This window comes from Anopheles funestus, chromosome X (assembly GCF_943734845.2).
Source record: "Anopheles funestus chromosome X, idAnoFuneDA-416_04, whole genome shotgun sequence".
Taxonomy (NCBI): domain Eukaryota; kingdom Metazoa; phylum Arthropoda; class Insecta; order Diptera; family Culicidae; genus Anopheles; species Anopheles funestus.
Window position 1 is genome coordinate 21,045,913 of NC_064597.1, and position 12,630 is coordinate 21,058,542.

The window sequence follows — 12,630 nt, forward strand, 5'->3', positions numbered from 1 at the left end:
TTTCTGATTTCGTCGTTCTGGACTCGTCTTGGTAGATCGTGGAATTTTACAACCACGCTTCCATCCTCCATGGTCACAGGAACAGTGTAGGTTTTCCCCTGGTGTTCAAACGCATGTTTTCCATCATGCTGCTCGACACAACGGATCGCTGTTTCACGATCCTTTAGTTCAACAAAGGCACTTAGTGATGTTGTCCTCAAATGGACTCTAATTAGGTCCTTGCGGGCTGGAACTACATACGTGGTTCACTTGCATACAAAACGCAGGCGCACGAACAAATACCACTGCTTTCAGCATGGAGCCCCGCTAGGCATTCAAATGTTTCCATCTGCAATGATATTACCTTACATTTAAAAAAAAAAAAAATTTAAAATTCTCAATTCTACCACCGTAAAACTACCCACATAAAAACTCATTACGTTATGCAGATGGTCACAAAATTGTTTTGCAAAGCGGTAAAAGCGGTCGTCTCACTATTTACCGAGCACAAAGATCCAGTATAGTGATGAAAGTCAATCTGAAATTGAAGAAAGAGGTTTATCACGTTTGATTTGAAAAGGAATACCTTTCCATTTAAAACTTACCAATTCGAAATTTTTAATCCTTCCGAAGGTTGAATGCAAAAGGCCCTACTGAAGTAAAATGAAAAATATTAGTAATAAACTGTATTAGTTCAAAAATTTTAGTTGGAGTATACGGGTTAGTCTGGTTGAAATGTATGAAGCAGAGGGAATAAAGCAATATTATCGGGAGTTACACTGGGATTAATAGAAGGGAGAGCTAAAGATCGGGAAGGTAAATAAACAGCTACAAATTTACATTTAACCATATAACATGGGACTTCCACCGTCCTGGACGGAGATGTTTCCATAATTTTATAAATATCCAACTCTGTAGAAGAAAATCTAACTTCTGGCTCGCCATCCGACGAACCGGTAATTGAACCATTAAACAATTCCGTACAAGATTCATACTGGATTCCAATTATGGTATAGAAAACCGGAGTAATCTTCTGCGCTTCTAAAAATTTAATAATGCCACGATATTTGGTTAGAAACCATTGATCCTTAAAATTCGGCAGCAGGATAAAATGGGCGGCTACGTGTATACCAACACCATTCTCCTTCAACGTCGGATATTTTAGAACAGTAAGGTTGGCAGCTATTTCGATTGACGCAATTTCTTGCATACGAGCTGCCACCTGTGCTGCTACTCGCGTGCCCGATTTTACATATCGTTTAACTAGTTGCAAATAATTTTCAAACGGATATGCAGAAAAATCATCAAGCTGTCCTAATTCCATGACGTCTTCATACACGTGCTGAAGAGCATGGACCTTGCTTGTTAAGTGAGAACGACCGTAGATGCTGCCAAATTCCTTGACATATGTGTCAAGGAACTTTTTCGCAAGGGGCCAATGTCGCTGGTGTGCCGAAGTTGAAAAAATCGTAACACCGCAGTAGTAGAGCAAGAAGTGATTAAAAGTAAAAGGTAACATAAAATCCTTCAGGACCACAGGACTGCAGTAATGAAGGAAGGACCTATACTCGGTTGCCTTCCATAAACGGACAGTTTTCAAGGACCGCATAGGACGGTTCACTTCAGAAGGAAGACGTGTGTTTATCAAAAAATTAGACACGTTTCCCTTCTGCTGGGGTGACCATCGAGAGAAATCTTCAAAATTATTTTCTAAAAACCCTATCAACAATAGCTTGGTCACCCCATACTCAATTAGATGGAGACGCTCGCCAAGAGGGACGCCGCGTATCATATCAAAATTAGCTATGTCTTCAATAGGTGTCCGCCATTCTTTATGATGGTCCTTGTCTACTTTGTTTCTGAAGCCAGCGTCCGTACGCAATTCGGCATGCACGGAATCAAAGATTATTTTGTTTTCCGATTCGATGCGTACCCCAACGCAGGTACACTTTAAGCATCCATGCCTTCCAGTGCAGCTGATGGTTGCTGAAATAAAATAAAATATATGTAAGTGTTATATTAAAATCAATTAGTATTTACTACGCTTACCTTTTGCGAATGACCGCGCTGGAGCATCAGCAATTATGCCGTGAAGCTTTATTCGCACCTGTTTGTCTCCGAACAACATGCCTCTTTGCTGGAGATCGTTCACCTCCAGCACTAGTGGTCTTAAAAATTCCTCCACAAGCTCCGGTTTTGTAAGTCCGCAAAACACGGCGACAAGCATTACCGGAGCGTCTGGCACTTCTTCCACTTTTATTAAAATCGGCCACAGCTGCCGCGAAGAACTTCTAAACAGTGGAAGCCCGTCGATCGACACTTGTAAAGAAAAAGTGTCTACTTCGGGAACGACATTTCTGTAAAAACAAATAGTAAAATCAAGAATAAATCATTAATGACAATGTTGTCATATTAATTATAAATAACTGTATATTAAATACTCACCGAAAATACCCACGTAGGACCGTCCCAACCCCTTGATACCAAAAGTCTCCACCCGAGATCTGTTGAACTTCCAATCCGATTCGGGTGGGGGTTTTGAGGAAAGTCCGCGCATCTTTTGGAAGGTCTAGGTTCAATTTCTTCCTTAAGATCGCCAGAAGCATGTTTAACGACGATCGCGGCAGGTTACCAATAATTGCCCAATATCTTATGGCTTCGTTTAGCGACAATTTGTCTAAAAAGTTATAAGCACCCTCCCCACCTGCTGTGATGTCATCATCATCACTATCGCAATCGGTGTTCACATGATCGCTATCAATATTACTACTCATCACCGGATTACTACTACCATCACCGAGAAACAAAACATTTTCGATCGGTTGCCGATCCTGGATCTCAACTCCTTCCGATGAATTTGATGAATCATCTAAAAATATTTAAGAACATCAATTCAGTAATTAATTTACATGTACTAACCATTAGCATGTCTTTCATAGACTAGATTACAAATGTGAATGAGATATGTTTTTATGTTAATTACTTAATTGAATTCTCCATGTTATTTATTTAATAATTTAATAGTTAGGGTTAAGCAGTTAATATTTAATTCATTGTACAACCTAACCAATCATACAAGTTCTAAAAAATCACTTCTTCTATTCTAAAAAAAGTACTTCTATTGATCACATTTATTGGCACTGTTTGATACACTAGACGATTAAAATATAACTTGATTTGTATATAACATAATTAGTTTGAACGGATCATCAGTTAATACTTCCGGGGATCAGTACGGATGTGATTCGATTTCGGGCCACTTGTGTTGCCCTGTCGGGGTATGAGGTGGGACTTATCATATGATCATCACTTACAGTTAAAAAAAAACGGAATACCGAAACAATAAATTATCGAATCGTCTCATATAAAATAATAATTGCTGACAAACTTAGTGGTTCGTTCTTAATTTATTAAAAACATACTATTTGTTTCGACAGCTACAATATCACTCGATGGTTCGACTTAGACTAACTTTATTTCAATATTACTACCATTAACCTAGCGCCTAGTGCCTATCCTATTACAACTACATGTGCCCTAGTGGTTGTCGTTATATTTGTATATTTTACCATAAATTCCTATTCTTAGCATGCTATAATTAAGTATAGCCTATGTTTAAGGCGCAAACATCCCGACCACCTTAAAATAACAATTTTAAAACAAAATTCAATCATTGAGCCCGTTGATAAACTATCCTAACTATCTTAACTATTAATTCAACACGAAATTCCATTTCAATTTTCAATTTCAATTCAACCCTTTAATTCCTTACTATTGATTTCAAAGTTCCTTTCAAACGGGAGAATACATAATTTCGCAATTGGCCTCTTTACGTTCGATGAGTTAGCCGTGCGTAACGTGGCAACTCTTACAATTCCATCTTTTCCTGGATGAATCTCCGTGATTCGTCCTAACGGCCATTTATTTGGTGGAACGTTATCATCGCGTATGATAACCATCATTCCCGGCGCAATGTTTGTTGCCTTACCCTTCCACTTGCTTCTTGCTCTGTAGTGCTGCTGTGAAGCTGCTGTAGATACTCTAAGCGCCATCGTCCCCAGATATGTTGTAAACGCTGTTGTGTTACTCTCCAGGGATTCAATCGATTCTCCGGCATGCTTCGTAGGTCCACATCCGGAATTTGCTGCATATTTGACCCAGTTAGGAAGTGACCAGGCGTTAGCGCTTCCAAATCTGACGGGTCATCTGACATCGGTGTGATCGGTCGGGAATTCAAACAAGCCTCCACCTGCACTAGAAGCGTGGTCATGTCCTCATAGGAGACCGAATTGTCTCCAATTACTCGTCTTAGATGGCGCTTCATGGACCGGACCGCCGCTTCCCACAAACCACCGAAATGTGGTGCCCCAGTCGGGATAAACTTCCACTTCAGACCCTGTTCGTTGCTCCACGTGTGTACCTGTTCCTGAAATGCAACGAAAACAGCAATATAGGCCTTCGTAGGACTTGCCCTTCGCGAGGTGCCCTTAATGTATACTGGACCACAGTAATCTACGCCAGATACGGAAAACGGTCTCGCTTCCCTCACTCGTGCCGCCGGAAGATCTCCCATAGGCTGTACAGTCATCGTTGGCTTGCACTTGAAGCATTGTACACATTGACGATGAATCTTCCGGACCGATGATCTTGCACCCAGCAACCAAAAACGCTGTCGCAACGCCGTTAACATTAATTGTGGACCTGCATGCAACAAGTTGACGTGATAATGTGTAACTAGTAATCTTGCCAACTGATGTACTTTCGGTATAACAATAGGATACTTGAGTGCCCTGTCCATCTTCGCGTTCCTTAGCCTTCCATTAACACGAATTGTTCCTTCTTCGTCTACATATGGCGTACACCCCCATAACGCCGATCTGCGTGAAACACAACCTGTAAGACGCAGCTGCTTTAACTCATCACTGAACTCATCTCTTTGTGCCAGTCGACATAATGCCATTTCCGCCTTGCTCAATTCATCGGTGGTCAAATGCGTAGTTGGTTCCTTTCTTGTCTCTGCTGTAGTTGCACGCATTCGTAATCTTTGCAGGTATCGCAAGCAATACCCAACAACTCGACGAAGCTTCGTGTAGGTTGAATATCGCGCAAACAATCGATCACTAAAGCCTTCTTCAGCACTCGGCGAAGAAACTAGTAACGCCGTCGCTCGTTCTTCGCCCGTCATAGCTATCGTTTTAGTGTGTTGTGGAACTTCTGGCCATCTATCTTCCGATAAAGAGAGCCATCCTGGCCCCGACCACCATAATTTAGTCTCGATGAAACCCTTCATGTCAATACCTCTAGACACAATATCTGCGGGATTATCCGTCCCTGGAACGTGCCTCCACTGACAACCCTCCGTGAGCCTTTGGATCTTCGATACGCGGTTCGCCACGAACGTCTTCCAGTTGTTATGTGACGAGTTTATCCAGTGCCACACGGTCATTGAGTCCGTCCATAACGTTGTAGGTGTTCTTGCAGGAAACACCCTTTGAAGTAGACGTAAGAGATTGCTGCCAAGGAGTGCTGCGCATAACTCTAATCTCGCGATAGTTACCATTTGTGCCAACGGTGCCACCTTTGATTTCGACACAACTAATCTCACTGTTGCGTCATGGGGTGATGAATAACTACGTATATAACAACAAGCCCCATAACCTCTCTCCGATGCATCGCAAAATATGTGGCATTCAATCTTATCGTACTTGTTGTCTATCATTCTTCTCGGAACCTTTATATCACACAACAATGGTAATTGTGACCAGAAAGCTGTCCATTCTGCAATCAACTCTGGTGGCAATTCCTTATCCCAGCTCCATGGATTGCCCTGTTGATCTTTCAACTTCCAGATCTGCTGCATGTAGAGTTTGGCCTTCATCTTGACTGGATCAAGGAAACCTAAAGGATCGTAAATCCTTGCTATATTAGCCAACACTTCTCTTTTTGTACGTACTTCCTTCTCTGGTAATCGTACTTGCACTTGCAGACTGTCTGTCGTAGGCGTCCACAGCATCCCTAACGTTGAGACTGTATTGTTCCCTTCAGTTGCCAACTCGTGATGCACTACCTTTGCGATAAACTGTTGTGGTATACTAGCGAGCACTTCAGGTTCATTGGAAGCCCACTTGCGAAGCGAAAAGCCTCCCGTCTTTAGAAGACTGTTTAGTTCTTCTACCATTTTACTTGCTTCCTCTTTGTTGTTTGCACCAGACAACAAATCATCTACATAGAAATCATTGCAGCATCGTGCCGCATTTGGAAATCTGTTTCCTTCATCCTCAAAAACCTTCCTTAATGTTCGTATGGCTAAGAACGGAGCGCACGCAGTTCCATACGTAACTGTATTTAGCCGATATACTGCAATAGGTTCTGAGGTTTTCTCTCTCCATAAGATTCTTTGAAGTTCTCTATCGTTTTGGGACACTAACACCTGTCTGTACATTTTCTCAGCATCTGCTACCACCGCTATAGGCCAAAAACGGAACCGCAATAAAATCAACTCCAGATCATCTTGCAAACGTGGACCAGTTAGCAAAATGTCATTTAGACTCTGTCCGTTGTTGCCCTTGCACGACGCATCGAAGACGATTCGACACTTCGTCGTCGTGCTATCTGTTTTCCATACCGCGTGATGAGGTAGGTAAAACTGTGGTGAATCCGGGACAGTGCTGCTTTCTTCGTACGTGGACACTCTTGTCATGTGTCCTAATGCTTCGTATTCTGCCATGAACTCTTTATACGCAGCATCAAGCTTGGAATCCCTATTTAGACGTCGCTCCATTGCCTTAAAACGTCTTACCGCGTTTTGCTGTGAATCACCAAGCACGGATTCAAAATTGGAGATATTGGGAAGCTCTACTACGTATCTGCCATCTTCGTTGCGGCTTGTCGTTTTCAGATAAAAAGCTTCGCATTCTTCATCCTGATTACTCCAAACGCGTTCTTCTGGGACTGCTTCCAAGCTTGCTAATCTTTCCATCAACACTCCAAGATCGTCTTCAGTTACACAGGCACCTGCAATTTCATCAATCGATGCTTCAGGCCAACATTCTTCCTTGCCACTAACTATCCATCCAAGCTTCGTTTCTAGTAATGTTGGAAACTGCGGGGCTAATCGAAGTTGGCCTTGTCGAAGTAATTCAGCAAACAGTTCTGCACCAATTAATAAATCGATGCGTTCACTTTCGTAGAACAACGGGTCCGCTAGTTTCACTTCAGGAGGGATGTTCCAATGATCCGTTTTCCTTGTCTGAGCCGGAAAGTTGACTGTTATTTTACTCAGAACCAACCAATTTACGGAAGCAACAAACTGTGCGACCCGTGATTTTATAGTTGCTGTAACAATGCTTTCTGCCTTCAGAGCCATACTTCCAATTCCGGATAATGGTTTGTGCAGCTTACGTTTTCGCAATCTTAACTGCTGCACCAATCTTTCGCTTATGAAATTGGATTGAGAACCCTGATCCAGCAACGCCCTAGCCGGCACTTCCATGTTTTCACCATTACACACATAAACCAGGGCGGTCGAAAGCCAAATCATTTTCCTTGGTGCTACTTCAGTATGAGTAACGGCTGTTATGTTAGCTTCTGCCTTTGCCGTTTCTTGCTCCTTTCCAGTGTTGCAGACTAAGGTGTGATGTCGTCTTTTGCAAATTCCGCAATTTGCCTTGGACTTGCAAAATCTTGCTTGATGGTATTTTCCGAGACAGTTGAAACACAAACGTTCTTCTCGTACAATCCTTTGGCGCTCTATTATCGACAGTTTTCTAAAATCGTCGCATTTTGTTAATGTGTGAGTAGCCTTACACACCAGGCATTCTTTCGATGACTCACGATGAGATTGTGCTGCACATGCTACGGATGGGTGAGTAGATCGCCGCTGGTTCGCAACTGGTTTCTTCGGCATGGTACGATCATGATGATGAGCATCAACTGACGCTCTGGTATCGATGTTACTCCTTTTATGAACGACGGAACTGTTCAAGATTTTTATTCTTTTTTCGCAAAAATCCAACAGATCGGTATAGACGTCATCCTTCTGGTCAGCTGCAATCAGTTCATAGGCCATTAGTGTCTCTTCATCAAACTTGTATCTTACCAAACTGGACAACGGTGTATTCCAACTTGATACTGGTTCCTTTAGACGTTCCATGCCGCGGATCAAGCGCTTCGATTCGTTGACAATGCGGGTCAATTCTGCAGCAGTTGGCGCCGCCATAGGTTGCAGGTCTACCAGCGCTCTGAAGTAATCTCTCTTCAGCATTTTTTGATCGTCAAACCGATCTAACAACGCTTGCCACGTAGCGTCGTAGTTTTCCTCGACCAGTTGAACATGTTCGAACAACCTGGCAGCATCGCCCTTCAGTGATGCCAAGAGATATTGCAACTTCATCGTGTTCGATAATTCACTTACATCATGCACCATGGCCGAAAATCTGTCCTTAAAACTTATCCACTGCGTGCTGTCACCATTAAACGCGGGAAGTTCGATTTTAGGTAAACGCACTTGAGAACTCGTCGTCGATGTATTCGCCATTGTACTGTTCGCCATTGGTCTATGTTCCGTACCCTCTTGTTTTTCGAGCAGAAACCCTTTCACCTTGTGATATTTCTTTAAAAACTGTTTTCTGTCCATACATAATGTTTGCTCGTCACACTCTTCATGTTCCAGTAAAACCTTTTCACGCGCCTTTTCGTACACTGCTCTGGCTTCTTCCAATGACGCTAACTGACCGATTATCTGAGGTTGCTGGTCATTGGTATATTCACTACAAAAGTCTCCAAAATCCTCGATACTCATCAATCGATCCTTGTACACTCTATACAGTTGTTTTAAAGTCTTTTCTGTAACTGCTGGCATTTTGTTACGAAAAACTTAAACGCGATTGTGATTGAAAAGTGGAAATAGCAAATATGTGCACCACACTGTAGATCTGATGGTAATGGCCAACCGACGCCGCTTAAGTTTGTCCTGCACTCACACTAACACTGTAAGGCGGTACGCAAATGTAACTCGCTCGCAATACGATTAATACCTTTACCGCTTGTTGTAACCGATTTGTAAATTATTACACTTTGGCGCCACAAAAAACTTGCTCAAACCACAAAATTGTCTTTTATTAATTCCGACCTTTAGTCCACACAACCGTTTTACGACACAACCAAATATACAACGACACGCACTTCGAGTGATCTCGGATGACCCCAACAGAGTTCAATGTTCGCGCGTTCACACGTTGATTACTCTTTAATCCTCGCCACTGGACCGTAACCAATATTGTTAATATCAACTGTTAACAATCCTTGAATCCAAGCCGATCCAACATCGAATGCACTTTAACGCAGATAGGGTTTTTCCTTTTCACTATCCGGTTCGAAGGACCAATGTTTCGACAGCTACAATATCACTCGATGGTTCGACTTAGACTAACTTTATTTCAATATTACTACCATTAACCTAGCGCCTAGTGCCTATCCTATTACAACTACATGTGCCCTAGTGGTTGTCGTTATATTTGTATATTTTACCATAAATTCCTATTCCTAGCATGCTATAATTAAGTATAGCCTATGTTTAAGGCGCAAACACTATTTAATTAAACACAACTTTCAACCCCACACGTCTAAACAAAAACACTAACACTATAGCTTCTTCACTTTTTACAGGAAAAATTATGTACAGTAGCAGACTATGCATTGATTATCACAAACACGATACGAAAACACAACGCACTTTTTTCAAAAGTAAATTTCACTACACACTATTATAAATTAAAGAACCACACTTACCTATGCCAAGATCCGGCCATGAAAAGTTTGATAAGCCGGTAGCCGTGATGTTTAGCCGGTCCAATTCAGCATCGGTTTGCCGGTCCATCTCCTCCATAAGCCGCTTTCCTCTTCTGCAAAGATGTCCATCACGACGCATCTTTTTTGATTCTATTATCACTTCCACTTCACAATTTGTATCACTGATAAATCAAGCAAAAACTATCGCTCGTTGCAAAATTAACTGTTCTGAGTAGTCTCAAGCGCAAGTGAAATCAATGTTTGACAGACGTCCCGATAAAAGAGGACAAACTTTGCAAAATAAAGAAGTATCGATGAAGACCTCAAATTTGCTCCAAAAGAAAGGAACAACACAAAGTAAGACAGAGAGGCATCGATGGAATAACTCAAAATAGAAGCGGTTCAAAATACCAACACCCAGAAGAGGGAGCACGAGCATTTATTTTCGTGTAGGAGTAACAGAGGCAGCATGCTAAAACTGATCGAAAATGAGTTACCTTGCTCGCAGCGATGACGGCTAAAGTCTGAAACAAGACTCCCCCCACTCACGGGCACTCATTTGAGTGACTTTTTTTCGTGCAGGGTGGTGGTTCGCAATCGGTTGCGTGTTTTTTTAATTATGTTTCGAGACACAGACACCTGAGGGCATGGCCGTCCAAGAAGAAAATGTAACAATTGGTGCCATCTATCGACCACAGGTCAAAGATTGGCGATCCGTTAGATACCGCCCGAGTTATGGAGCAAAGTTATGGAGCTTCCTAATATATTCCCCACTAACGAGCGGTGACATCTGCCTCAAGAGCGGCCGCAGCTTCGGCCACCGTGAGGCCGGAGTGAGGATTGTCCTCCTCCTCGACCACGCTTATGTGATCAGCACGCTCCTCCCCGCCAAACAGGGTACGAGGGATAACTATCTCGTTCTCACGCATTCGGGCCCGCCAGCGAGCCACACGCTCGCGGATGATCGCAAGACGCGCAGCTGTTGTTGGTGATGGAGGTGGTGATGGCGGCCGCCCACCTCGTGCCGCTTCTCGTCGTGCCGGTGTTGCTGCTCGGTATTCCAGTCATTCTGGAGCTCGTCCGTGATCTTCTGGGCAGCCTCGCACACCCGGCTCCAACGATCGGGGCTCTCCAGGAGACAACCAAGGATGTTGTCGGGAGACACCGGATCCGACCCGCCTAGTAGCTCCTCTCGTACGGCAGCGAATCGCGGACAGCTAAACACCGCGTGTTCAGCCGTCTCAGCCACACCTGGGCAGCGCTGACAGTCCGGGGACGACGTGAAGCCCATGTTGCACAGGTAGTCGCGGAAAAATCCGTGACCGGACAATACCTGTGCTAACTGGAAAGTCACGTCTCCGTGCTTCCGTGACTGCCAGGACTTGACGTCCGGAATCACGCGATGTGACCAACGCATGTAACGACTGGCCTCCTCGTTTCCTGCATCAGCGTCCCACTGGGCTTGCCAAGCCTGGTATGTCCGCTCGCGTTCATCCGCCCGGATCGTCTCGCCAGTCTCCGTCCGGTCCTCCTGGTGAAGACGGTGATATACTCTACTATCCTCGTCGATCAGGCGGCAAATCTGGATCAGCCCGGCCAGCAGTACCGCCGTCTCGCCGCGCACTGTGCGGAACGCTCTGCAGACCAGAATCGCCGTCTTGCGCTGTACTCGACCAACAAGCCTGCGGCATTGCTGTCTTTCCAAGCCTTCCGACCATACTGGGGCCCCGTAGCGAAGGATAGAATCCGCTACAGCCGCCAGTAGGCGGGCTCGAGACGATTTCGGGCCGCTGTGATTCGGCAAAAGCCGTGTGACTGCCTGAGCGACCTTCATTGCCTTCGTAGTAGCCTTCTCGACGTGAGGGAGCCAGGATAAGTGATCCTGGAGCCAGACTCCCAGATAGCGGATGGACCGGGAGAAGGGAACCACTACGCCGCCGATGTTGATGGAAATCGACGGTGGTCTCCTCAGGCTGGAGATGACCGTCATCTCCGTCTTCTCGGGCGCCAGGGAGAGACGGTGACGGGTCAGCCATTCTCCGATCGACGCAACAGCTGTCTCGGCCTTCGAGGCCGCGGCTTCGGGAATCACTGCCGGGACGAGAAGAACCAAGTCGTCAGCATAACCAACTAGCTCGGTCCCCTGTGGCAGCGACACTCCCAGAACCCCGTCGTACAGCACGTTCCACAAGGTTGGCCCCAAAATGGACCCTTGGGGAACTCCCGCGCTGATGTGCTGCTCGACGGGTCCCTCGCTGGTCTCGATGATCAGCCGCCGATCCTCGAAGTAGCTGCGAATTATCCTTCGCAGCGGGGATGGAACACCTTTCTCACGCAGCACGTTGGCGATGGACTGCCAGGACGCCGTGTTGAAAGCATTACGCACGTCCAAGGCGACCACCATCAAGCAGCGGTTGTCTCGTCGGTTAGTCCGGCGGAAGGACTTGGCCGTCCTTCCCATCTCCACAACTCGCTGGATCGCCCCTTCCGGAAGCCGTACTGGTGCTCTGACAGTCGTGGGGCTTCGGGGTCCTCAAGATGGAGATTCAGCCGGGACAGGATCAGGCGCTCCAACACGTTGCCGAGTGCGTCTAGCATGCACAACGGCCGGTACGAGGAGCTTTCCCCGGGAGGTTTGCCAGGCTTTAGCAGCAGCACCAAGCGCTGCCTCTTCCATGACAAAGGAAACTCGCCACGGTCAAGACAGTCCTGGTACAGACGGCAGAAGACCTCCGGGTACTCCCTGATCGCTGTTTTCACGGCTGCGTTGGGGATCCCGTCCAATCCCGGCGCCTTCCGGTTGGCCATACATGCCACGATGTCCAGCAGCTCTCGCGTGGTGACAGGCGTCAGCGACTGCCC

At 45.2% G+C, this 12,630-nt stretch overlaps 1 protein-coding gene across 1 annotated transcript; it reads right to left on the reverse strand.

The window, feature by feature from the left end:
• Positions 1 to 1,682: 1,682 nt before the first annotated feature.
• LOC125768111 (uncharacterized) lies at positions 1,683 to 10,024 on the reverse strand. Its single transcript, XM_049435337.1, has 5 exons — positions 9,769 to 10,024; positions 2,425 to 2,848; positions 2,029 to 2,336; positions 1,728 to 1,965; positions 1,683 to 1,689 (listed from the first exon to the last, which is right to left on the reverse strand). Exons 1-5 carry the CDS (start codon positions 9,905 to 9,907, stop codon positions 1,683 to 1,685), a joined length of 1,116 nt encoding a protein of 371 aa, XP_049291294.1. The 5' UTR covers positions 9,908 to 10,024.
• Positions 10,025 to 12,630: the final 2,606 nt, after the last annotated feature.